This window comes from Pipistrellus kuhlii, unplaced genomic scaffold, assembly GCF_014108245.1.
Source record: "Pipistrellus kuhlii isolate mPipKuh1 unplaced genomic scaffold, mPipKuh1.p scaffold_m20_p_1, whole genome shotgun sequence".
In the NCBI taxonomy this organism is placed as follows: domain Eukaryota; kingdom Metazoa; phylum Chordata; class Mammalia; order Chiroptera; family Vespertilionidae; genus Pipistrellus; species Pipistrellus kuhlii.
The window spans coordinates 69,645,793-69,673,673 of NW_023425404.1; the positions used below are offsets into that span (position 1 = coordinate 69,645,793).

Here is a 27,881-nt window from a genome sequence, read left to right on the forward strand (position 1 = left end):
TCAAAGCTCAATTGTATCAGGACACTGCACATAGTCCACACAGGGACGTACCTGAAGTGCCCAGCTCAGGTTACTAGGGAGGTTACACCACTGGATACCTACTACAAAAAAACACTTGACGAAGTATAGAAGATGTAGCAGCTCTACCTAATACATAGAAACAAACATGGGGAAGCAGCCAAAGAAACAGATCCCAAATGAAAGAACAGGAGAAATCTCCAGAAAAAGAACTAAATGAAATGGAGGCAAACAAACTACCAGATACAGAGTTCAAAATACTGATTATAAGGATGCTTAATGAACTTACTGAAAAATTAAACAGCATATAAAAAGACAGGAACCAGTCAGAAATGAAGAAGAGTACACTAACTGAAATGTAGAATAAATTACAGGGAATCAATAGGAGAATAGATGAAGCAGAAAATCAATCAGCAATTTGGAATATAAAAAGCAAAATATGCCTAATCAGAACAGCAAAAAGAAAAAGGAATCCCCAAAAGTGAGTCTGAAACAACTTTATATATACCAACATTCATGTCATGGCAGTACTAGAAGGAGAAGAGAGAGAGCAAGAAATTGAAAATTCTTTTTGAAAAATAATGCCAGAAAACATCCCTAACTTGGTGAAGGAGCTAGACATACAAGTTCAGAAAAACAGAGTCTCAAATAAGATGAACCCAAAGAGGCCTGTACCAAGACACATCATAATTAAAATGCCAAAGGACAAAGGCAGAGAGGGAATCTTAAAAGCAGCAGAAGAATGACTGTCACTTTCCTACAAGAGAGCCTCCACAAGACTGGTGTCTGGTTTCTCAACAGAAATGTGTCTATCAGAAAGGATTGGCACAAAATATCAAAATTAAGAAAAGGAAGGACCTATAAACAAGATTACTTTACCCAGCAAAACTATCCTTTAGAATTTGAAGATAAATTGATAAGGAGCTTCTAGACAAGAAAAAGCTAAAAGAGTTCATCACCACCAAACCACTAGAATAAGAAAGGATGAAGGGTCTTCTTTAAGAAGAAGGGGAAAAGTCAAAATATGAATAATAAAATTACAATAAATATATATCACTGGATACCTCAATCAAAAGACATATATATGATGACTGAATGGATAACAAAACAAGAACCTTACATGCCTCAATCAAAAGACATATATATGATGACTGAATGGATAACAAAACAAGAACCTTACATAATACTGTCTACCAGAGACTCATTTCAGATTAAAAGACACACAGAGACTGAAAGAAAAGGGGTTTCCATTTCATGAAAATGGAAACGAAACAAAACAAAGCGGTAGAGTAATACTTGTATCAGACGAAATAGACTTTAAAACAAAGGCTATGCCGAGACCGGTTTGGCTCAATGGATAGAGCGTCGGCTTGGGGACTGAAGGGTCCTGGGTTCGATTCCAGTCAAGGGCATGTACCTTGGTTGCGGGCACATCCCCAGTGGGGGGTGTGCAAGAGGCAGCTGATCGATGACTCTCTCTCATCGATGTTTCTAACTCTATCTCTCTCCCTTCCTCTCTGTACAAAATCAATAAAATATATTTTTTAAAACAAAGGCTATACCAGAGACAAAGGACTCAGCAACTCCACTACACCCACAAGCCACACAGTCCTGGATTGTAAGAGGGATGTCCAACTGCCCATTTAGGCCCAATCTTACTGGGATTCCAGATTGGAGAGGGGTCCCAGATTGGAGAGGGTGCAGGCTGGGCTGAGGAACACCACCATCCTCTCCCCACCCCGTGCACAAATTTCGTGCACCGGGCCTCTCATTAGTTAATAAATTATATAGGTTTCAAGTTTACAATTCTATAATATATTACCTGTATATTATATTACCATACCAAGTCAAGTCTCTTTCCATCACCATTTATCTAACCTGTACCTTCTTCTACCTCCCCCGTGCTTCTCTGTCAATCCTACTTAATAAAAGACTAATATGCAAATTAACCATTACCCTGCTACACCAACAAGCCATGCCCACCAGCCAATCAGAGCAAGTATGCAAATAAACCCAACCAAGATGGCTACAGCCACAGAAAGCAGGAGGGAGGCTTGGGTTTCCCAGGCAACAGAAGAAACCAAGCTTTCTGCCTGCCATAGCCAGCCTAAGCCTCCACTCAAGGCTACAAAGTTTTCATTATAGAAGGTAAACAAATCCAAACAGAAATGGCTGCCACCTCGGAGCGAGCAGGAGGCTTGGCTCCACTCCAGGCTACAAAGTTTCAATTGTAGAAGGTAAATAAATTCCAGATACCAGGGCCTCCGCTTGGGTTGCCAGGGGGTGTTGCCACCTGCAAACCACCACAGGCCCCTGGCTCAGGCCACCCCACTCCCCAAGGGAACCCCCACCCTGAACTGGGACATCCTTCAGGGCAAACCAGCTGGCCCCCACCCGTGCAGCAGGCCTCTATCCTATCTAATAAAAGAGTAATATGCAGATTGACCATCACTCCCAACACAAATAGCTGCCCCAATGTGTTCAAAGATCATGCCCCCAGGTGGACACAAGATGGCCACCATAAGATGGCCAGCAGGGGAGAATAGTTGGGCCTAAACGGGCAGTTGGACATCCCTCTAGGGGTCCCAGATTGGAGAGGGTGTAGGCTGGGCTGAGGGACACCCAACTCAATCCCTGCCCCCATGCATGAATTTCGTGCACTGGGCCTCTAGTAAATACTTATTTTTAAAAAATATTTTATTTTATATTTTCATTTCAGAGAGGAAGGGCGAGAAGTATCAATGATGAGAATCACTGACTGGCTGCCCCCTGCATGCCCCCTGCATGCCTCACGCAGGGGAACAAGCCCACAACTCAGATATATGCCCTGACCGGGAATCAAACTGTGACCTGGCTCATGGGTCAAAGCTCAACCACTGAGCCACAGCAGCCGGGCTCAATATATATTTTAATCCATGATACTGAATGTTAGCTCTAATAACTAACATTTACCTATAAATTTTATTTCTTAGGGCTTTTGCCAAGATGGCCTCAGCTCCTACCAGCTATGGCAACACTACTACTAAACCAATGGGGTAAGTGTTTTTAATAATTCTGATTGGGTAAGTCTGGTACGTTAGACCATAATTAGACTTTCAGGCCTTAAAACTACAGACACTTTAAATGCAGAATATTTTTAGTGATAGAGAATAAATATCAATATGCCTTTAGCTTCTTAGTTTAAATTTTCATTTTAAAATATAAGTTCATGTATTTTATATGGTATGAGCTATTGGCTTCTTTTGCTTCCTTCTTAAAACATTACATTTTTCATTTCCAGAAGATAAATGAAGGTTAAAGGCATCTATACATCAATGTTGTTAACTAATATATTCTTGAAGCTAGGCACTTAAGACCTAGCTTCAGGATAGACCTGGGCATCCTGCTAAATAAAGGGAGGAAGTCCCCAGGGCTGGGCATGACTTCTGACTCCACAGTATCGTACAGAGTCTGCATGATTTTCAGAGGAGCTGAACAAAGTAATTCTAACCACTCTTTTTCATATCACACTAGTTTCAAGTTCTTAACTTACATTTTATAGTTTAGAGCAAACGCATGAAGCCCAGAGAAAAACAGGTTTGTCCTAGCCCTATCCTGAGCTACCATTTTTTAAAAATATCAATATGCCTGATGCTGAGCCTTAGCTATAGCTTTTTAAAAAAAGAGAGAGGAAGAAAGAGATAGAAACATCAGTGAGGAGAATCATTGATCAACTGAGTCCTGCACACCACCTATTGGAATTGAGCCCACAGCCCGGGGCCTGTGCCATGACCTAGAATCTAACCGTGACCTCCTGGTTCATAGGTCGATGCTCAGCCACTGAGCTACGCCTGGCACTACCACTTTTTAAAAAAAATGGGTTTTTATTGATTTTAGATAGAAAGAGGAAGGGAAAGAAACAGAGAAACATAGATGAGAGAGAATCATTGATCACCTGTCTCCTGCACAGCTCCTATTGGGGCATGTTCCTTGACTGGAAATTGAACCAGCGACCTTTTAGTGCATGAGATGATGCTCAACCAACTGAGCCACACCTCCCAGGGCTTGAGCTACACCTTTTAATGAAACCATTCACAAAAACAAAATTACTTATCATAATGCAGGGCTTTATAAGTGTTTTGACAAAATGAGTCCAGCTGACTTCACCTACAGTCGTGCTGTATAAGTTAGCATACTTCCTCAGAGTTGCCTGGTACTAGGGAACCACCTGAAAATTGTCCATTCCAACAAAGGTTGCTTTCTGTTGTTTCTGATCTTTGTCCATCTCTTCATTTCAGAGAGGAATAAGGACAAGATAGGGAAAAAGAAAATATATATTTTTAAATTTTTTTTAATTGATTATGGTCTCACATAATTGTCCTTATTCCCCCATTCCCATCCCAGACCCCTCCCTAGATATGCCCCCCCCCCAACCCCCGTTGTCCATGGCCACTGGCTAGGCCCATATGTTTGCACACAAGTCCTTCGGTTGATCTCTTCCCCTTACCCCCATCCTCCCTTACTTTCCCTCTGAGGTTTGAGAGTCTGATCGCTGGTTCTCTTTCTCTGGGTCTGTTTATGTTGTTCATTATTTCCTCTAGATGTGTGAGAACATGTGATCCAGAAATACCGTTGTAAGAACCTAAACTGCAAAGAAAATATATTTTAAGGCATGAAAATCCTATTGAATAGTAAAAACCTCTTATATTTCTTATGGATCTTGTAGTTGAGGATTTAAATAAAATTGTGACAATAAAATTTTAGATGCTTTAAAGGATATCTCTAGCCTTCTGATACCTTAACACAGGATTACCAATCTGTCTCACAAAGCATCCTTTGGTCCCAAAAGAGAGGCTGTTGGAAACACACGTATAAACCTAGTATGGCAAATCATTTGTTGGTATTTTTTATGTTAAAATTTTAGATAACATTCTTCAGAATCGAGGTAAAATTCACCAGGTGTGTGTACTTCACATTTTATATGATAGATTTTATATATAGAAAGACCATTTACAATGCAGGATTGGATCTAACTGCTAGGATAAATAGAAAATAGTTATCTTTTGACCTCATCGTTCTTATGGGCATACACACACACACACACATACTGTTGGTGTTTTGAATTCCTAAAGCAACTTAATTTGCTATCTTTAACTTTTTTCTTTCAGCATTAAGGCAACCAAGAAAGCAAGCAGTTCTCTATAAGTATAATTTGCCTAAAAACTATAGCTAAGGCTCATTATTTACAATCGCTAAGATCTGGAAACAGCCCAAGTGTCCATCAGTAGATGAATGGATAAAAAAACTATGATACATTTTACGCCATGGAACACTATGCGGTTGTAAAAAGAAGGGTCTCTTACCCTTTGAGACAGCATGGATGGACTTGGAAAGTATTATGCTAAGCAAAATAAGTCAGTCAGAGAAACACAAATATCACATGATCTCACTTATATGTGGAATCTAATGAAGAAAATAAACTGACAATCAAAATGGGTCCAGAGACATGGATACATGGAACAGACTGACAGATCTCAGAGTGGGTGGGAGGGATGGGAAGAGATTAATCAGAGAATAGTACATGCATAGCGCGTGGACACAGACAGTAGTGTAAGGAAGGCCTGGGATGGGGAGGACTGGTGGAAGGAGGAAATCCGGGACATCTGTAATACTGTCAACAGCTTTTTAAAAAGCTATAGCTAAGGCTCAACAATCAAAATGTTTATTTTTTAGGGCATTTCATTTTTACATTTTGTTAATAATTATTGACTAGTTAGTATTTTATTATTTTTTCATTGTTAAATAAAATTGCAGCAGTAATACCAGAATTCTCAGGTTACTTCTGTTTAGTAAAAACAAATATGGTAGGTATAGAGGGCATCAGCATGTGGTATGTAATTAAGCAAATATTTTATCTATAACCTATTGGAGAGATAGTTTATGCTTATTGTGATCCTCTTTTGCCCCTAGTCTCTTGTCACGAGTCATGAATACTGGATCGCAGTTTGTGATGGAAGGAGTGAAGAACCTGGTATTGAAACAGCAAGTAAGTACACTTGTTAGGAAACATACTGGTAATCTTTCAGTATAAGTTCACATGTTGACAGGTTGCTCAGCTAAAGCAACTTCTAGATATATTCAAATTATAACTATTAGGAATAAAGTAAAACTAGGGTTCTTTTGTTGATATATTTAAGAATTTTTCTGAGGTCTGTCATTGTTTTTGTTTTTTTGTTTTTAATTTGCTCTTGGATTTTACTGACATTTTTGTGTATATTTGTAATAATAAAGCCATAAGAGTCTTGAGAAAAATAAAACCTATTTAGAATAACAAACTGATACATAATCCATATTATTTAAGTTTTAGCATATTAAGAGAGTAGAGTAATGAATTTAGTAGCCTAAAGGCTTGTGTAAATTAGAATAAGTAAAAGATTTTAAGCCCTCACTGGTTTGGCTCAGTGGATAGAGCATCAGCCTGTGGACTTGAAGGGTCTTGGGTTCGATTCTGGTCAAGGGTACATGCCTGGGTTGCGGGCTCCATCCTCAGTGTGGGGCATGCAGGAGGCAACCAATCAATGATTTTCTCTCATCATTCATGTTTCTATCTCTCCCTCTCCCTTCCTCTCTGAAATCAATAAAAATATATTTTTAAAAATTTAAGTATAATTTATGTATTGGGGTAATAAAACTGCCACTTGATTTCATACTTCATTTTGAAATCAAATGACAGTTTTACACATATGACATTTTAAAATGGTTTTCGTATTTGTATTGTTTTTCTCTTATTCTATTACCAGTAGCCCTGCACACGAATCCATTCACCAGTAGCTTGCCAGTAACTCATTGCTGCCCTCCAGTGGCTCTCTGCCCGCTGACCCACCCTCCTATAGCTCCTCCCTCTTTTCCCCCCACTCCACCCCTCTCATAGCTTATTGCTCTTCCCCCTCCTGTAGCTCTCCACCACCCGCTTGTAGCTCGCTGCCCCACTCTCTTGCCGATCCATGATCAGGTCATTATGTGGTTGGTCATTAAGCTTTACAGCGTAATGACCATTTGCATATTATGTTGAAATCGGTTTTGCTCAGTGGATAGAGCATAGGCCTGTAGACTGAAAGGTCCCAGGTTCGATTCCGGTCAAGGGCATGTACCTTGGTTGCAAGCACATCCCCAGTGGGGGCTGTGCAGGTAGCAGCTGATCGATGTTTCTCTTTCATTGGTGTTTGTAACTTTCTATCTCTCTCCTCTCTGTAAAAAGCCAATAAAATATATTAAAAAAATAAATACATCGTATACTTCCTTTATCATTCTCTACACATGAAGTTTCCCTTTATCTGTGACAGTGTGTGAATATTGTATGGGGCAGAAGTGGTAAATGATTCTTTTGGCGTTGTCTGGTTGTAAAGACCAGACAAAAATATAAAGAATTGTCTATGGGCTTATGAACATTTGAACTGTTCTACTAGAAAGAAATTTTTCTTAAGTGATTTAATGGCTTATTCACTGGTAAGCTTGTCTTTGTTGTCTACTGAGCTATAAAATAAAAAGCAAAATTTGTATCTTTTTAAAAAATCTCATTTTTTTCAAATATCGTTGAAAGTTTTACTTATGTCCCCTTTTTCCCCCACAATGACCCCTTCTAGCCCACCCCTAACCCCATCCCCTATTGTCTGTGTCCATAGGTCATGTATATGTGCATACAAGTTCTGTGGTTGATCTCTTTCTTTCCACCCATCCATCCCTGCCTTTCCTCTGAGATTCGACCGTCTGTTCCATGGGAAAATCTTTTATACTAAATAAAGATTTATTATGAGACATAGGTATAAATATTAAAATGGCTTTATTATTACAAAATCTCTTCAGAATTTTTCTCCATTGCACAAATCAAATAGTACAATTCAGGGAACTAAAGAGTTATATGTAAATAAAGAAATGCATATAAAGTTAACTTTCGTAAAATCTTATAATTTATAATGTTCCCTTAATCCAGATTTTTAAAAAATTATTTCTCTCTGTTATGTTGCAAAGTACTCCATCATTTTCTATTAGTATTGCTTAGAATAAATTTACAACTATAGTTTTTTCTTTTGGATAAAGCATTTTTATAGATTTAAATTTGTACCATTATTGCTTAGAGAAAGTAATGGCTTAGACTTTTTCTTTCATGAACAAACTCAATTTTACTTGAAACAAACTTAAAAGAACATTTTTGTATTACTTTTTTTTTTCTTTAATCCTAAATAATAGAATTCAGGAAGCACATTTAGTCAGCTTGAGCATTCAGTGCTGTGTTTATATTAAAAAGTTCCTGGCCAACAAATATCAGATAATGAAATAGCTTTTAATTTTAAAAGGCTTTTACTTGCCATCCAGAGTAAGTAAAAGAAAAAAAATGCATATTTTTCTGTTTGCTCAAGGCAGTATTTTCCTTAGTGATGGTCCATTTTAGTAACTCAAAAATGTTTTATTGCCTAAGGAAAGTAAAACTACTTGCAAAATAGTAATGTGTTATATACAGATATTTAAATAATCAGACTTAATGTTGCCTTTGTTATGTGAAGTCTCTAAGATTCAAAACTTTTTTCCAGAACTTCCTGTACAGCTCACAAAGGAAATATCAGTTCAAAGTAGACAGAATACCATCCCAGTAGGAATGCACTTTGAATAGGCATAATAATCACATAGTAAATTTTCTATATTCCATGTGTTATTTTCAAAATAATGATAAAAATCATCAGACTGAAATGTAACAATAGTATTACTTATCCCAAAGGCATGTCAAAAGGCAATCTTCTGCCAACAACATTTCATATTCAAGGTGCAGTTTGTTCCATAAGAAGACATTGCAGAATGTCATTGAAAATTTGGAATTTATCCCAGGCAAAATAAAAATGGTCAGTAAAGTTTGTATATATTCATTTCCCCATTTTTTAAAGAGCACAAGTATCTTTTGGCATAGAAGAATATACAGTAGAAATTAAAGAACTCTGGTAGGTCATTTAATCTCATACATCTTCACAAAGTTTAAGTTACTCTGTTTTTAAAGAAACAATTTTCAAAGAGGAAATGAAAGAAAAAACACACACAATAGGAATCTTATGTGATCAAAACAAAAGCTTTCCATTACTAATGTTAAAAAGCAGACATCTAACAAAGTAAAGAAGCCCAAACATGTAAAATCTAGATACATCTAAACATTAAAAGGACCTTTTGGTTTAGAGTTTGTTTTTCTATGGAAACTTGAGTAGTGCCAAGCTATTTATGTCTATGAAAAACTTCACAGAATACTTAATCTTAGAATGTGTTCAGTTGGAAGGTAAGTATACTTAACTTTAGAATGATTTCGTTGTTTAATATTAGAGAACTTTTCTCATGAAAATACTAATCTCTTCCACAGAATCTACCTGTTACTCGTATTTTAGACAATCTCATGGAGATGAAGTCAAACCCTGTGAGTAGCATGTAACATTATACTTGTAAAATTCTTAAACATATCAAACTGACTAAATGAAGGTGATAAAAGATGAATTTGCTGTGACCTTAAGTACAACAGACTATATGAGGGGAAGAAAAGAGTCCATGTTCTTTTTTAGTTGTTATCACAGATAATGGGAATTAGTTTCTCAGCTACTACAACCATTCTGGCAGTCCACATCCAAATTAAATGTATAATCTACATGTATAATTTAATATAAATATATCCTAAGGAGCACATTTCTATAAATGAAAAAGAATAGTAAGTATCAGCTGGTATAACAAAGAGAACTAAACAAATTTAATTTTCTAAAAATTAGGAAAGGAATGTATAGTGAAATTTTTAAGTATATGTGTTCAGGTGGTACTGAAGTCTTTGGGGCTGAAAAGTAAATTGAGAGATAAAATGTTGAGTGAATAGACAAATGAGTAAATATTGTTATCATTTACTTAAAGAATCAGTTTTCAAGCTATGTATGTGTGTGTGTGTGTGTGTGTGTGTGTATACACACATATATATAATTAATATGCAAATTAGCTGGGATGCCTTAGGGCTGTGGTTGGCAAACTGCAGTTTCGCGAGCCGCATGCGGCTCTTTGGCCCCTTGAGTGTGGCTCTTCCACCAAAATACCACAGCCTGGGCAAGTCTATTTTGAAGAAGTGGCGTTAGAAGAAGTTTAAGTTTAAAAAATTTGACTCTCAAGAGAAATTTCAATTGTTGTACTGTTTGATATTTGGCTCTGTTGACTAATGAGTTTGCCCACCACTGTCCTAGAATATATGAGGAAGGAGCTCTCTTGAAAAGCCTGCAAGAAATACATACTTACAATGATCTTAGTGAATATGACTTTATTATAGGCAGTAAATGTCTGGAATATATTCCAAACAGTAATCCTCCTATCTAATAAAAGAGTATTATGCAAATTGGCCATACCTCTGTTGCACCCACAAGCCACTTCACCAGTCAATCAGGAGCGAGTATGCAAATTAACCCAGCCAAGGTGGCTGCAGCCCCGGAGGGAGCAGGAAGCTTGGGTTTCCCCAGCAATGGAGGAAGCCAAGCTTCCTACACACCCTGGCCAGCCATGGACTCCTCTTAAGGCTACAAAATTATAGACAATAAATAAATCCCAACAAAAATGGTGGCATCCATAGAGCGAGCAGGAGGCTTTGGTTTCCCTGGCAATGGCCTGCCCAAGCCTCCGCTCAAGGCTAAAAAGTTTCAATTGTAGAAGATAAATAAATCCCAGATACCAGGGACTCCGCTTGGGTCGCTGGGGGGCATGGCTGGCCTGCAAAACACCACAGGCCCCTCACCCAGGCCACCCTACATCCAAAAGGATCCCCACCTTTATCTGGGACACCCTTCAGGGCAAACCAGCCAGCCCCCACCCTTGTACCAGGCCTCTATCCCATCTAATAAAAGAGTAATATGCAAATTGACCATCATTCCAACACACAAGAGGGCTGCCCCTATGTGGTCAAAGATCCTGCCCCAATGTGAACATAAGATGGCCACTACAAGATGGCCAGCAGGGGAGGGACCAGGTCTGCAAGGGAGGGCAGTTGTTGGCAATCAGGCCAGCAGCGGAGCACAATTGGGAAGGATTAGGCCTGCAAGGTAGGACAGTTGGGGGTGACCCGGCCAGCAGAGGAGGAAAGTTGGGTGCAATCAGATCTGTAGGGAAGGGCAGTTGGGTGGGACTCTGGTCTGCAGGGGAGGGCAGTTGGGCTGGCAGGGGAGCAGTTAGGCATCAATCAGGCTGGCAGGGGAGTGGTTAGGGGGTGATCAGGCTGGCAGGCAGATGCAGTTAGAGGCAATCAGGAAGGCAGGCAGGCGAGCAGTTGAGAGCCAGCAGTCCTGGATTGTGAGAGGGATGTCCGACTGCCCGTTTAGGTCCAATCCGATCGGACCTAAACGGGCAGTCGGACATCCCTCAAGGGGTTCCAGATTGGAGAGAGTTCAGGCTGGGCTGAGGGACACACCCTTCCCCACTCCCACCCCCCCATCCCGCACAAATTTTGTGCACCGGGCCTGTAGTAAAGAGTAAAACTATAAATAAATGTGAACTTTTAGACTGATACCAAATCTACAAGGCGTTGAGGAAGTTTATTGTATTTTATTACTATCCCTATCTTGAAGCTGAGATGATGAATAAAGACAGTGATAATGGTAATAGCTAATATTCATTACACACTTAAGTGCCTAATAAGAATTAAATGAGATAATATGTAAAAATGTTTTGAATGGCTTTAAAATGCTATAAACATTCTAGGTGCATTCTTATAACTTATATTTGTTAATTTATGTTCTCTATTTGTCTTAATTGAATAAACTGAAAGAAAAGGATTAAGGCTATATCAGATAGGTTGTATATTACTTTGTAAATCTAGCCAGTAATGGTTTCCTGGATCAGAATATTAATGGATCTGACACTGTATTTGGTTCACTGAGAGTTCTATGATTGATTATTACAGAGTACAAGACTTGATAGTGGCAGCACTTTAGTAGTTTGTCATCAGTCAGGTTTGGATAGTGCCATCCATACTGTAGAAAAGAACGAGTTCCTTTGGCTGGTTGGGCTATGGAAGGAGAGAGGGAGGCAGAGATTAGTGATTACATCATAAGCAGAAAAGCAGTCCTTTCCAACTCCTTTAATATTGAGACACTAGTTTCCAATATAGAGGAGGTCCACAACCCCTTATCCACCACTTCTAAAATCCAAAATGTTCTGAAAACTAAATGATTTTATAGAACTCATTTGGTGACAAACCTAACCTTAATTGAAGTTGAGGCTCTATAGTTTTTAGTTATCCTCCTTTATATTGATATTCGTATACTTAGCTGCAGAAATGTAAATGTGGTAGATGATGGGGTGCTATCCACTGGGAGTTTAGCCGTGTACAGTTTATGCATGATGTTATCTAAAACATTTTTTAATTAAAAATTCAATATACCTATAACTCCAAATGTTTCAAATAAGAGATTGTGAACCTGTATTAGGTATTCTGTACATTCAATAAAATCATTCTCATATAGCCTTACCTGGTTTGGTTCAGTGGGTGGAGCATGGGCCTGAGGACTAAAGGGTCCCAGATTCGATTCCTGTTCAGGGCACATGCCGGTTTGTGAGCTCAATCCCCAGGGTGGGGCATGCAGGAGGCAACCAATCAATGGTTCTCTCTCATCATTGATGTTTCTCTCTCTCCCTCTCCCTTCCTCTCTAAAATCAATAAAAATATATATATATTTTTTAAATCATGGACATATAAAGTTAATAAAATTCTAAAAAAAAAAAAAAAATACATCACTTGTAAACCTGATACATTTTCAAGAAGCAGGATAGTAAAATGATTAAGAGTGTGGGCATTTGCCGAAACCGGTTTGGCTCAATGGATAGAGCGTCGGCTTGGGACTGAAGGGTCCCGGGTTCAATTCTAGTCAAGGGAATGTACCTTGGTTTCGGGCATATCCCCAGTAGGGGTTGTGCAAGAGGCAGCTGATCGATGACTCACTCTCATCGATGTTTCTAACTCTCTATCTCTCTCCCTTCCTCTCTGTACAAAATCAATAAAATATATATATTTTTTTAAAAGAGTGTGGGCATTAAAACTAGATTACCTGGGCTCAGATCTTGGAGTTAACATAAATGCTAATTATGTGACCTTAGCAAAGTTATATACTCTATGTATTCCAGCTTGCTCCCCTGAAAAATAGGGATAATAATTACTACCTCACTGATATTATCAGGATTAAGTTATTTTATTGAAAGCAGTAGAATAATGTTTAACACATAGAAGGTGCTTGGTAAATGATGGTGGTGGTGGTGGTGGTTACGCATTCTATCAGACTAATGGGTTCATTAAAATAAATTAAGCCAAACTGTACCTTTCTGAAGACAAATTCCATAGTCATGGTAAAATTCTATTTTTTTAATAGGAAACTGATGACTTCAGATATTTTGATCCCAAAATGCTTCGAGGCAATGACAGGTAAGCAGCTCTTGTGTGTTTGTTATAGGTTTCCCCATCCTTGCCAAGAATGGAAGTAACATAATTACAGTATTTTTGTTATAAATTAGTAACTGCTTAATATTAAGAAATTAAACTGCATGGAAAACTGGTAAGTAAACCCAGAGATAATCACTGGTAATTATACTTAAAATGTTTTTGTGCTTTTCCTTTCAAGATATACACATATCGATACAAAAGTACCTTTAGATGCTTTTTGTTTTGTTTTTAGTGAAATGATGTGGTATAACAAGCTGTGGGGTAGAGGAGGAATCTTGGATAATATGTATGTTTTTAAATAAATACTCTTTATTGGACCAAATGAAAAACGTGTCTTTATGTTAGATACCAGTTGGGTTCTTTTTTGGGAGGGGAAGGAGGAAGGTGTGTTTTGTTGCTGTTAATTCTCGATATTTTTTCCCGTTGATTCCTAGAGTGGAAGGGGAGAGGAGAGAAAGAGAGACATCCATTAATGTGAGAGACACATTGATTGGTTGCCCCCTGTATATGCCCCAATAAGGGCCAGGGATCGAAACTGGACCCAAGTACATACCTTGACCAGGAGTCAAATCCAAGACTCTTTAGTGCTCGGGCTGATGCTCTAACCACTGAGTAGCACTGGCCAGGGCAGATACCAGTTGTTTCGTTGTTTTTACTTTTTACTTAACTGGTCCATGTAATCTAAGTCACTATGGATTGCTGTAAATACTTCTTTTTGACAATGAAACATTCTACAGAGAATTTCTGTATATCATGACAAAAATGGAATTTTTGTCTTTGCTTTACCCCAAGCTTTCACATCTTTGTAGGTAGTCAGGATAGATAATCTAATCATTAGATAGCTGATGATTTGGTACTTTTGGTAACTTATAAGGTTATTCTCATTTTTGAACTTATCAGAAATACAAAGTTGCAAATAAGCTGCTGATAGTAGCTACAGCTGGCAAGAAGGAATTTACAAAGGATAAGTTATAGAAGAGAGAGATGAAGAGTGACAACTAATGGGTATTAAGGCTTCTTTGGGGGATGATAAAAATAGTTCTCAAGTAGACACTAGTAATGGTTTTAAAACTCTGTAAACATACTAAAAATCACTGAGTGCACACTTTAAAACGGTGGGTTTTACAATTATTTTCCTATCTCAATATTCTCTGGGCTTTTTTCCTTGCATTTTCATATACTAACAAGTAAATAACATTTTTCTTCTTGGAAACTTACTGAGCAGCTCTTTTCATCTGACTTGTCTGTTAAGTGTGATAATGAGGAGGAATACCGGCATTGATAAAACGGGAGCTCAGGCTTTTCTTCTTCTCTGAACTGTCATCACAACTGGATCTGGGTGATTAGTAACTAGTAATGCTGAGCTACTTAAATCTTATCTCTCCTCATTCCACTTCTACTCAGAGCAACTAAAGCAGTGATTGCCCAGGATCAGTGGTCACCAACTGGTGGTCCGCGAGGTCCAGAAGCTTGGCAACCGCTTGAACTTAAAGCACTCTAGAAGGAAGTTCAATACTGGGGAGGTGTTTCAGTCAGATGGGCTCTGGTCTCTGTAGAATATTCCAATAAACCAAAGAAATTACAAGATGATAGGACTGTGGAATCAGCCTCTGAATAACTAAAGGAAGTTATAATAGCTCTCCTCTCTTGGTTGGGATTTTCAAAAATTGTTTCTGAGGAAAAACTGAGTTGTCTTTGTACAACCTATTTTAGTGCCCAACACAAATATACATCTGATTCACAAGAGCTTTGAAAACGTCTTTATAAAAAGATCTCTTGGACACTAAGGAAGTATTTTTAAACTATATTATAAATATACTAGTATAAATAAATATGTAATTTGTATATAATACTAATACTAATGCTATAGTAAAATGCAAATCCCTACTCCCTTCCCTTTTTCTTTCCTAAATTGTTATCCTTCTGTTTACATGATTTTTTTACAAATGTAGATATCCACACTGTAATATTATGTTGAATATGGTAAAAATTTTATATAATTTATCACTAAAATATATACTTTATCAACTCATCTTAAACCCAGATTTCCACTCCTTATGGGAGCTGCTGCTCAGTCTTCTCCTATAATTTTATTTTAAGGTCCAAAGGTTGCCCCATTTCCTTTTAGACACTGAGACATGTACCTCTTCTGTATTCTTCCTCTGCATCCCAATTCATTACCAGGCTACACAAAACTAAAGGACCCACCCTCCAAGACAGTGAAAGAGGAAGAATTGTAAATATATATCTAATTGTGTGTGTGTGTGTGTGTGTGTGTGTGTCCCATGCCTATTTTTCTCCATCAGAAAAGCCGTGGGTGAAATTTTCAGTATGGTTTTTCTTTGTTACAGCTCAGTTCCGAGGAACAAAAGTCCATTCCAAGAGGTACGTCTCATTTAAAAATAATCTGTCCCTGAAAAGGAAAGATGAAAAGATGACCAAGCAGTCAAGAACATCTTTATCCTAAACATGATTTATTATGGTGCCTACTAGTGGCCCAGTGCACAAAATTCATGCACTGGGGGAAAGGGGTTCCCTTAGCACTACCTGCCCCTCTCCAATTGGAGACATCCCTCTCACAATCTTGGACCACTGGCTCCTAACCGCTCACCTGCCTGCCTGATCGCCCCTAACTGCCCTCCTCTGCTGGCCTGGTCTTGCCCCTAACTGCTCTCCCCTGCCAGCCTGATCACCCATAACTGCCTCTGCCTGCCTGATCACCCCTTACGGCCCTTCCCTGCCAGCCTGATTGCCCCCAACTGCCCTCCTCTGCTGGCCTGCTTTTGCCCTTAACTGCTCTCCCCCGCTGGCCTGATTGCCCCTTAACCCCCTGCCATTCTGATCTCACTCCCAACTGCCCTCCACTGCCGGCCCCATCATCCCTAACTGCCTCTGCCTCAGCCCCCACCACCATGGCTTTGTCTGGAAGGAAGTCAGAAATCCAAAAGGTGGCAAGTCAACCCAGTCTAATTAGCATATTACCCTTTTATTAGTATGAATAAATTATCTAGGATAGGATTACTTTAATGGTTGGGGCAGGGGGAGCCTTTTTCAGCAGGAAGAGATGCTCTTGGCAGACAAAAAAAATACATAATCCCTATACCTGGACTGATAGTCAGCCATATGCACTGTGCTGCCAAACCGGTCATTAAAAAATTGAACCACTTCCTTACACCTTACACCAAAGAGCTGTTGCCCTTAAAACCCCTCCTTAGCCCGCAACTTAGGTTCTGCCTTCGCAGTTCACCCAGATTAGTTCCTGATTGGTATGTTTCTATCCCAGTCATCATCAAAAGCTCCGCCTCTTAGGCAGCCATTGGCTCCTTACAGTTCACCCAGGTTTGGTTCTGATTGGTCAGTTTCTATGCCAGTCAGTATCAAAAACTTCGCCTCCTAGGCAGCCATTGGCTCCTGGCAATTCACTCAGATTTGGTTCTGATTGGTTGGTTTCTAGGCCAGTTGGCATCAAAAGCTCCGCCTCATAGGCAGCCATTGGCTCCTTACAGTTCAACCCAGATTTGGTTCTGATTGGTCAGTTTCTATGCCAGTCAGTGTCTCTGGGCCTAATCAGAGAGGTCAGTATTTCAGCCCACTTGCCAGGCCCCGCCCGCCAGAGCCAGCTGTGAGCACAGCCTGGCTTTCAGCCATCCCTTTGGTCGTTTTGGACATTATGGATCCTGGCTCATTATATATATAAATATGGCAGTCTTGATAAATCCAATTCTGTGCACCCAAGATTCTTTAAAAAAATATATTCTTAGCAACTATATTTTTCTGATTTATAAAGCTGCTTTAAACACTGAGAATCATTTAAGCTTAAAATACCTGACATGAAATTAAGTAATTCTCAGAAAAAGAAGTCTTTAAGGAAGTTTTATATGTTTGGAACTTCTAAAATTAGATTCTAAACTTTTGTGACTATGCTTGCATTTGAAATACAAAGAAGATTCTTGGTAAAAATACAATAAAGGACATACGGGGTTGGGCAAAAATGGGTTTACAGTTGTAAGTACACAGAAACAGTTTATTATTGTGTTATTATTAATTAGTTATTGCATTGTTTTTTATATGGACAGCTGTGAACCTTTTACCCCACCCTGTATATTGCCCCATCCTGTATATTGGGAATTATATAATTGCTAAGTTTTGTTCTTTCTACCTATAGTAAATAACCTAAAATTCAAAAATGCCTTTGGAGAAGGCCCTTTGGATTTCCTTGCTATTGCTTATGTGAAGAATGAGGTTTATTTTCCTCTGAATTGTTTCTGAAAATCTGTCTCATTTACTTCTTAATAGACATTAGAAATTTATAAATGTGTAAACTTTTTAGAAACAAATTTCTTTATAAGTAACATCAGGCATGCAGGATATGACCTTTGCTAGCTAGTTTTTCTTTTATCTGTGTTGTAGAGTATGTTCCCACTTAAAAACTTTCTGCTTGTAAACTTAAAATACTGTTTTAAAATAGTATTTTAACTATTTCTTTTAACTTACTTATTTTTCTGTTTGCATTTTTAGGCAATTGTTTTTGTGGTTGGAGGAGGCAACTACATTGAATATCAAAATCTTATTGACTACATAAAGGTACATGTTGACTTTTTTATTCTTTTACCAGAGGCCCAAGGCATGAAAATTTATGCACTGGAGGAGGGGTCTCTCAGCCCAGCCTGCCCCCTCTCACAGTCTGGGAGCACTCAGGGGCAGGAGGCAACCTGGCGATCAGGGGAAGGCAACGCCCCCATCACACCTCTGCTGCTGCCACTGCCGGCAGTGCAAGCCTCAGATGGCCCCGGGCAGCTGGGAAGCCGCCATCCGAGGCTTGCCTGCGCCTCTGGCCTGCCCTGGGTGGCTGGGCAGTTGACATCTGAAGCTTGCCTGCACCTTGGGCCAGCCCTGGGCGGCTGGGGGGCTGAGGGCAGACCATGTGTCTGTCTGTTTCCCCCCCCCCCCCCCCCCCCAGGCTGGCTCGGCTGAAAGGACTGGGAGACTCCAGCTGAGCTGAGGGGACTGGGAGCAGCCGTCTTGTGGCTGTGGGCGCTGCCAGCTTTATGATGATGTGACGGCAAATTTGCATATCCCTTCTTTATTACCTAGGATCATTTAACTAGAGGCCTGGTACATAAAATTTGTGCACAAAGAAGTTTGTCCCTCAGTCCAGCCTGCACCCTCTTCAATATGGAACACCTCAGGGCATGTCCGACTGCCAGTTTAGGCCCGATCCCACAGTAATTGGGCCTAAACCGGCAGTCAGACATCCTCCTCACAATCTGGGACTACTGGCTCCTAACCGCCTGCCTGCCTGCCCGCCTGATTGTCCCTAACCGTTCCCCTGCCAGCCCAATTGTCCCCAACTTCCCTCCCCTGCCAGCTCGATCTCCCACAACTGCCCTCCCCTGCCAGCTCGATCTCCCACAACTGCCCTCCCCTGCCAGCCATCTTGTGACATTGCAGTGTCACACGATGCCACCTAGGCTTTTATTATATAGGAAGTTTATAAGAGTTGTTCTGTCTTTCGAATGCTGACATCCTCTATCTTGAGGGCTCTCCTGATTCTTACATAAACCACTTACATAGGATTTTTTTATTCTATCACATTCATTTCTAGACTAAAATTGTACTTGAGGTGGAAAATATTTCATCTTTTTGATGTAGTGTATTTTACAGCTACCTATCTTAGTTTGACTTTACATGTTTAGAGACTTCAAGTAACCCCTCTCCCAAAGAGTCTCCCATGGTGAAATGATTTATCAAACACATTTACCTGAATCATAAGCACTTTTCTCCCATCCCATTGACTTCAGTCAGCAACATACTTCTCACAAATTTAGAATGCTGCTTTTTCAGCATACAAGAGCTTTAAAGGTAGCAAATTAGCAGTGGAGTTCTCCTCAGAGCTGACAGCAGCCGGGAGTGATGGACAACTAAGCAGGAGAATATGGAGGAAAGGGTGTGATTTGAAAAGCTAAATATATTAATAAATGCAGGGGTGATGGAATTAGTGATTGTTAGAAAGACATCTTGGAATCTTCATTTATTTACTTAACATTAAAGAATGATCATTCCTTATGTCTTATGTTATGTAAGGTTTTAATAAAGATAGAGATTTTGGTACAACAGGAGGGGGGAAAAATATGCCGATGCCATAAATCTTCAAACTCCAGCACAACTGCTATGTCACTTGCACAGGATATATTTCATCTTCACAGTGTAAATCCCCAAGATCTGTGGAAGATCCTCTGGTCTCAGGGGCATCATCTTGTACAAGGAGGGATCTTTTATACCTCTGTGGCCATAGAGCCAGAATCAAAAAATGGGAACCAAGAGCACATAACATAAACCAGGTGCCAACTGATACTTTTTATAAACAGTGGTGACAAGCTAGTGCTAATTGTCTCCTGGTCTATCCATGACCCTTAGGACTGTATTAATCACAAGATGGTCTATTTTAGGGGTGTCGAACTCAATCAGAGAAGGGGCCAAAATCTAAAATCCAGCCTAAATCACGGGCCGAATGGTTTACTGAACAGTCATAAACTGTCATTGTGATGGAAACGCAGCGGAGTGCGGTGCGGGCCACATTGCAAGGCCTGGCGGGACGGATTTGGCCCGCGGGCCTTGTGTTTGACACATGTGGTCTATTTCATTCAGGTTTGACCAAAGGTCAACCACAGGACTGGTTCTAAGTGTTCCCAAGAATAAACACAGGGTTGCCACAGACCTAAGTGCCATCAATGGGTGAATGGATAAGGAAACTTGGCCAATCCTCAATAAACTGTACTAACTAGTGATTTATTTGGTCTTGTGCTAGTATACAGGGTAGACCAGCACTGTTTAACAGAAAATGTAAAGATTAATGGTTGGCACCTGGTTTCTGTCATATATTCTTGTTTCTGCTATTGAACCTGCTCATGATTTTGGCTATGTGGTCAGAGAGGTATAAAAGACCCCTCCTTGAGCTCCTCTGAGACCAAGCAATTTTCACTGTATCTTGGTGATTCACAATTAAAAATGAATTATGCTACTGAGATGGAATCCTAGGAGCTGTGCCTAAAAGTTAGGACCTCTGTAATGTTTCCCTGTGCCTTCTTTATCGTGTGTGTGTGTGTGTGTGTGTGTGTGTGTGTGTGTGTGTGTATGTACTAGAGGTCTGGTGCACGAAATTCATGCATTGAGGGGGTGGTGTCCTTCAGTCCAGCCTGCACCTTCTCCAATCTGGAATCCCTCTCAAAATCCAGGACTGCTGGCTCCCAACTGCTCACCTGCCTGTCTTCCTGATTGCCCCTAACCGCTTCTGCCTGCCAGCTTGATCACCCCCTAACCACTCCCCTGCCAGCCTGATTGATGCCTAACTGCTCCCCTGCCAGCATGTTTGCCCCTAACTGCCCTCCCCTACAGGCTTGATCGCCCCCAGCTTCCCTACCCTGCTATCCTGATCGCCCACAACTGCCCTCCCTCATAAGCCTGTTCCCTCCCAACTGCCCTCCCCTGCTGGCCATCTTGTGGGGGCCATCTTGTGTCTACATGGGGGCAGCCATCTTTGACCACATGGGGCAGCCATCTTGTGTGTTGGAGTGATGGTCAATTTGCATATTACGTATTTTCCGGCATATAAGACGACCCCCCTAATTTTACAGTTAAAACATAGGTTTAGGCCTATATTCGCTGTATAAGATTACTCCCCACTTCCGAGGCAACACCAGTTCTTTTTTTAATAGACCGCCTCTCTGACTCTGGCCAATCTGAGCAGGCTTTTTTTTTTTCGTTTCAAAACTCGTCTTATACGCCGGAAAATACGGTACTCATTTATTAGACAGGATATATTGATTTCAGAGAGGGAGAGGAAAAGGAAGATAGAAACATCAGTAATGAGAGAGAATCACTGATTGGCTGTCTCCTACGCCCATACCCTGACAGGGAATCGAACTGTGACCTCCTGGTTCATAGGTCTACGCTCAACCACTGAGCCACACTGGGCTGCTTTATCTTTATATGCTATGATCTCTACCTCTATTAATGTCTCATGCAAGTATATCTTGTGAAGCCTCAAAATCAAAATTTTATAACCCTGTGTAATTGTTGCACCTACCATCTCATTCTGAAAAAAATTGAGTGAGGTGTAACTATTGTTTTGTTCTCAGAGATGGCCAGCTGTATGAGATTTATTCAGCCTCTACGTCACAGCGAAATGTCCTTCTCTTGGATTGCAAAGCCATAATTCTTTAGTTCCATGGCGAATTATATTTGCCTTGTTATGGAATAAACTTTTTACATTGCAAAAGAAATATGAATTTACCTTCAAGTTCACAATACATATAATAATTTTAGCATTAAGAACTTACCAAAATTCTTAGTAAAAAAGTTTTGACTGCTGTAATTGGATTGCAAATTTCTGTCAAAATTAGGAATGGAAATTCATTGTTACAAAATGGAATGGGATGTATTAACATGCAAATACTGTATTGCACAAGTGAGACTAAAATGACAGTCCATGCTAACTGCACCATCTCCCACTTTCCACATAAAAAAGTGAGAATGTTTTCTTCAAATAATACAGATCCTTCATTGCAAGAGTGTTGGCCTAAGTTTTTATAGATAGTTATGAAATGTGGCAGTTATCAAATCCCTTCTGTTAACATATTTTAAAAAATACTATGCCACTTCACCACTTTTTCTATGCAATTTTGGGTTAAAATCCAACACCCTCCCCGCAAAAAAAAAAAAAAAATCTTTAAGAATAACAAAAAGATTTATTAGCTTTAGTCCCTCTTCTTGAGAATACTTGTTACTTACTTGATTCTGATTTTTACAGGGGAAACCAGGCAAACACATTCTATATGGCTGCAGTGAACTTTTTAATGCTACACAATTCGTAAAACAGGTAAAGTTTACCTTTTTAGTTTGTTTCTGTTAACATACCCTAAGTTGCTGTTGGTATTTTTCAAAAAAGAACAAAAGAATAATTATATTCATCCAAACCAGCTGAAACCATAGAGCTATAATAAAATGTAAGGTTTTAACATGGACAACTATACAAAAAACTGTCTGATAAGTAAATTATTTTCAGTATCCCAAATCTGTAAAAAGATAAATTCAGAAAATTTTAAATTCAAGTAATATACTTAGTTAGGAAAATTTTAATTCAACATTTCCTTAGATACTGTCTACATTTCTGATTTTGCAAAGCATATCACAAATTAGGCTAAGAAATAAAGTAACTTTCTTGGGCTGTTACTACCAAATGTGCTCAGGTGATAACAGTGGAATTACATTCACTATGAAAGTTAATGACAGCAGTAACTGAGGTGCACCAGGTCTGTACGTTATAGTATTGTTCCTCCAGTGTTCTCAGTAATATATTAACTTTATGGCTTTCGTAAGCTTGAACTACCTGAATTGCTCAGTAGACTGACCAGTCATGTTCACTCACCTTTGCCATGACTGCCACAAAAGTGACTATATTCTTTACTCATTTTTAGTAGCTATTCCTTTTCTAGCACAACTTTCTTACCCCATTATGTAGTTCTTATATTTTTAACCTCAATATAGTGGCCCAATGGTATTATGAGAATTTTAAATACAGAAAAGTTGGAGAATTTGCAGTGAGCACCTGTACATTCCCCATTAACATTTTACTGTACTTCCTAAGATACCTACCCACCTATCCATTTTCATTCATCATCCCAACTTACTGTATTAATTTTAAAGTAAATTATAGATATCAATATACTTCCCTCTTAACACATCATACTATTACTTAGAGTTCATTGTTTGCTTAGGGTGTTGTTTTTAAGCCTTGGGAGGTAAAATTTACAGCAATGAAATACACAGATCTTAATTGTACATCCCTGAGTTGTGTCAGATACGTTCACCTGAGTAACCCAAACCCCCAACAAGATACAAAATCATCTCACCACAAAGTTTCTTTATGGCCATTCCCAGGCAATTCTAGCCCCTCGTTAACCCCTGCCCAACAACACTGTATTAATGTTTTTCTATTGCTGATTAGTTTTGCCTATTCTAGAACATCATGTAAACAATCTTTTTGTTTGATTAGGTTAACTAGAGAATCCTCAAATTTGTTAATATTTTCTAATGAACAAGATGTTCTTTGTGCTAATTTTCTGTTTTCTAGTCATTGATTTCAAGGCTTTTATCATTTTATTTTGATTACTTTGAGTTTACTTTATCCTTTTCTGAAGTTGGAATATTAAGTTAACAACTTTAGTTTTTCTTTTCTAAAATAAGCATTTAAAAAAAAACTATAAAATTGAAACTTGCCAAACACTGCTTTAGCTGTGCTCCACAAATGTTGATATATCTTCATAATCATTGTTTGAAATATTTTTAATTTACCAGGTGGATTATTCTTTAGCCCATATATTATGTAGAGATCTATTGTTTTCAAGTGTTTGTAGGGTTTCTAGATATATTATTCTTATTGAATTCTAATTTCATACCCTTGTGGTTAGAGAACATAAATTCTTTTTATGGCCCAACATATGGTCTATTTTGCTAGGCACTTCATATGCACTTAATTAGGACATGCATTATGCAGAAATTGAGGGAAGGGATCTATAAATAGCAACTTGGTCAAGATAGTTGAAGGCATTACTTAGATTGTGTCATTTTTTTTTTTTTTGGTATATTTTTATTAGGTATGAAAAGACATTAAAATCAACTATATAGAATTATCTCTTTCAATTTCTGCTTTGTACACTTTTAGCTCTGTTATTAGTAAGCACACATATATGATTGTTGTATTCCCTAATAGCCCCTTTTGTTATTATGTAATACAAGAGGCCCGGTGCATGAAATTCAGCCAAGCCTGCACCCTCTCCAATCTGGGACCCCTTGAGGGATGTCTGACTCCTTCTCACAATCCAGGACTGATGGCTCTCAACTACTTGCCTGCCTGCCTTCCTGATTGCCCCTAACCACTTCTGCCTGCCAGCCTGATCACCCCCTAACCACTCCTCTGCCAGCCAGCCCAATTGCCCCTAACTGCCCTCCCCTGCTGGCCCAATTGCCCCCAACTACCCTTCCTTGAAGGCCCAGTCACCCCAACTCCCCTCCTCTGCTGGCCTGGTCACCCCTAACTGCCTTCTCCTTCAGGCTTGATCGCCCCCAACTGCCCTCCCCTGCTGACCATCTTGTTGTGGCCATCTTGTGTCCACATGGGGGCAGCCATCTTGTGTGTTGGAGTGATGGTCAATTTGCATATTACTCTTTTATTATATATGATTCTTCTACACATCTGATAATACGTACTTTGTCTTGAAGTCTACTTTATCTGGTATTAACATAGCCACTCTAGCTTTCTCACACTTATAGCTTACATATTACAACTTTTCCATCTGTTTACTTTCAACTTACATATCTTATAGGTAGCATATAGTTGGATCTTTTGGGTTTTTTACAACCATTTTGACAATCTGCCTTTTTTTTAATAAATATTTTTTAAAATAATTTTTTATTGATTTCAGAAAGGAGGGGAGACAGAGAAAGAAACAGCAATGATGAGAAAGAATCATTGGTTGGCTGCCTCCTCTACATCCCCTACTGGGGATCGAGCCTGCAACCTGGGTATGTGCTCTGACTGGGAAGTGAACCATGACTTCAAACCCTGAGCCACACCAGCTGGGCAGTAATCTCTGTCTTTTAATTGGAGTCTGTTGCTATCTAATTAATTATTTATATCATTGGATTTAGGCTACCATACTGTTTGCTTTCTACTAGTCTTCTGTTTGGTGTTCATCTGTTCTTCCTTCCCTGCCTTACTTTGAATTATTCGAACACTTTTTAGTCTATTTTTTTTTAAATATATTTTATTGATTTTTTTTTTGCCCCCTCCCTTCCTCCCATACATACCCTCCCTCCCCAGAGTTTTTTGTCCATTGGTTGTACTTATATGCATGTACACAAGTCCTTCGGTTGATCTATTATCTCCCCCAGATCTTCCTCCCCTCCCACTGTAATTTGACAGTCTGCCTGTTGCTTTTACTGAATTCTATTTTAATTCACCCACAGATTTTTTTTTAGCTATATCTCCACATTATTTAGTGGTTTCTGTGGAGATCATCATATGTACACACACATCTTTCACTGTTCATAGATTAAATATTGTGCCATTTGCATTAAATGCAGAAATCTTGCAATCATATAGACTTATTTCCTCAATATTCTGTGATTGTCATATCATTTGTATATATGCATATTACTAACATTGCATAATGGACAGTGTTCCCATTTGTACTTCAGATATAAAGAAGTCTTTCGCATTTACACAGATATGATTTCCAGTGCTCTTCATCCCTTAGAATAATTCTAATTTTTATCTGTTGACTGAAAAACTTTTTCTATCACTCACTGTAGCTCAGGCACTTTTTCTAGTATTCACTGTAGCTCAGGAATGCTGGCAGTGAATTCTCTTAATTTTCTTTTATATGAAAATGTCTTTATCTCACCTTCAATTAAATTATTGTTGGATATAGAATTCTGAATTGACAGTTTTTCAATGCTTTAAAGATCATTCCATAATCTTCTGTCTTCCATTGCTTCTGATGGGAAGTCAGCAGGAATTCAGATGGATATAACTTTATATGTAATATATAATTTTTCTCTGGATTTTAATATTTTTTTTATTATCTTTGGTTTTCAGCAATTTAGTTATGTTTTTTGTCTGTTATATTTCAGGATCACTGAATTTTTTAAAGCCTATATATTTATACAATCACAAAATTAAGGGATTTTCAGCTTTTATTTCTTCAAATATTTTTATACCCAATTCTCTTTCTCCTCTCCTTTTGGGGCTCCATCTACATATATGTTCAACTTTTTATATTGTTTCACAGATCCCTGAGAACTCTGTTCATTAGAGTGTACAGTTTTAAGTTTCTCCGTCCTCAGCTTCACTAAGTCTGTTTACCGTATTAATATTATCCCATTCTACTGTTGAATAATATTATATTTACCAGTTCTAGAATTTTTACTTTTTATCATTGTTAGCATATTTTTCATAATTTTATTGAGGAAAGTTGTCGTAGCTGCTTTTAAAACCTGGATTATCTTGCTGTCAGTCTCCATTGTCTTTACTCCTAGAGAATGGATCATATTTTCCTGTTTCTTCATATATTGACTTAATTTTAGATTGTATCTTTAATATTGTTTGTTGTTGTTTTTTAACTGAATTCTATTTCTCTAAAGAGTGTTGACTTGTGGTGTTAGCAGGTGATTACCTTGGTTAGACTCAGATTTCAAACTCTGTCTCTGGGACAGTTCTTACTCTCTCATTCACAAGTGGTTCAGGGTGTTACCATAGACTTAGGAAAAGTCTAGCACAGAGTTTAGGACCGCATCACACTGACTTTTGCCTTTCCAGGATTTCTCCCTCACTTCCCAATGACTTTCATTGCCCCACACTCCTCTAGTCCTTCAGGCCAGAACGACGGCAGTTTTTCTGTCAGAATTTAGCTTCCAGTGTGGCACCAGCTGTGCCCTCCCAGAGGCTGAGAGCCGCTGGAGCAGGGACTCGGCCAGTGCTGTCCCCTCCGGTCAGTTTAAAGTAGAGAAGTATTCTGTCAGCAGTGAAATCCCACATGACATTTTTTCTTTGCATTTTCATGTTAAGTATTAATTTTATTCTCAGGGTTTATAAGTTTCATTGGTTGAATTTGCACCTATGTTTTCCACATTTTTTGCCATGACAGTGTTTATTGCTATTTAGTTTTAAAATATCTACAAATCTTAAACGTTTGAGTTAGTGCTGAAAATGTATTATTATTCTAGAAATGCAATAAATGCAAATGTGCATTTTAAGGTGTTTAAAATATTTGAATGCATGTATCTTTTGTGATTAATAAAAAGCTGTATTTATGTTGTAGCTGTCACAACTTGGACAGAAATAGCACAGAAGAACCCTAATATGAGACTCTACTTGGACTTGGACAAATGTAAAAAGAAAAGTCGAAAGGGCCAGATGTTTTCTTCCCTCTATAAGTGTCCTAACAGTGAAACTTAAAATTATTTGTTAATTTTTAAGGAAATTCTATACTTAATATATGTATACTGATTAAAAGAATAAAGCATTTCAGAAATAAATTTTTAACATTGTACATTATCTCTCCTGTTATGTTTCCCAAATGAGAAAGTGCTTGGAAGGAAAGAAACCTCTGTCTGAATATAATGTTGAAATATTGCTATAATAACAAATACGTTATTGAAACTAGAGAAGTTTAAGAATATAATTTACAAATGTTACTTTATTGGTTCATGACTCTCCTACTTGTATGCATTTTTATTATGAAATCACTGTCTTGTGGTTTTTGGTTTCCCATATAGCCCCTAGATTTTAAGTGGAGATTTTAAAACCACTTTAATGTCTCTTCTCCCTCTAGCATAG

At 38.7% G+C, this 27,881-nt stretch overlaps 1 protein-coding gene across 4 annotated transcripts in view; it reads left to right on the top strand.

Moving 5' to 3' along the window:
* SCFD1 (sec1 family domain containing 1) overlaps positions 1-27,594 on the top strand; it is a 93,594-nt gene extending 66,000 nt beyond the window's left edge. For 3 of the 4 annotated variants that reach the window (XM_036450866.2, XM_036450888.2, XM_045585191.1), the window contains 8 exons: positions 2,991-3,053; positions 5,968-6,043; positions 9,395-9,448; positions 13,413-13,465; positions 15,835-15,868; positions 18,002-18,067; positions 22,293-22,361; positions 27,364-27,594. In XM_036450866.2, the coding sequence (XP_036306759.1) occupies positions 2,991-3,053; positions 5,968-6,043; positions 9,395-9,448; positions 13,413-13,465; positions 15,835-15,868; positions 18,002-18,067; positions 22,293-22,361; positions 27,364-27,387 (439 nt within the window). In that variant the 3' untranslated portion in view covers positions 27,388-27,594. Of the gene's footprint in view, positions 1-2,990; positions 3,054-5,967; positions 6,044-9,394; positions 9,449-13,412; positions 13,466-14,383; positions 14,593-15,834; positions 15,869-18,001; positions 18,068-22,292; positions 22,362-27,363 lie in introns of those variants that run through there. The other variant, XM_036450875.2, reaches the window with a different exon arrangement.
* Positions 27,595-27,881: the final 287 nt, after the last annotated feature.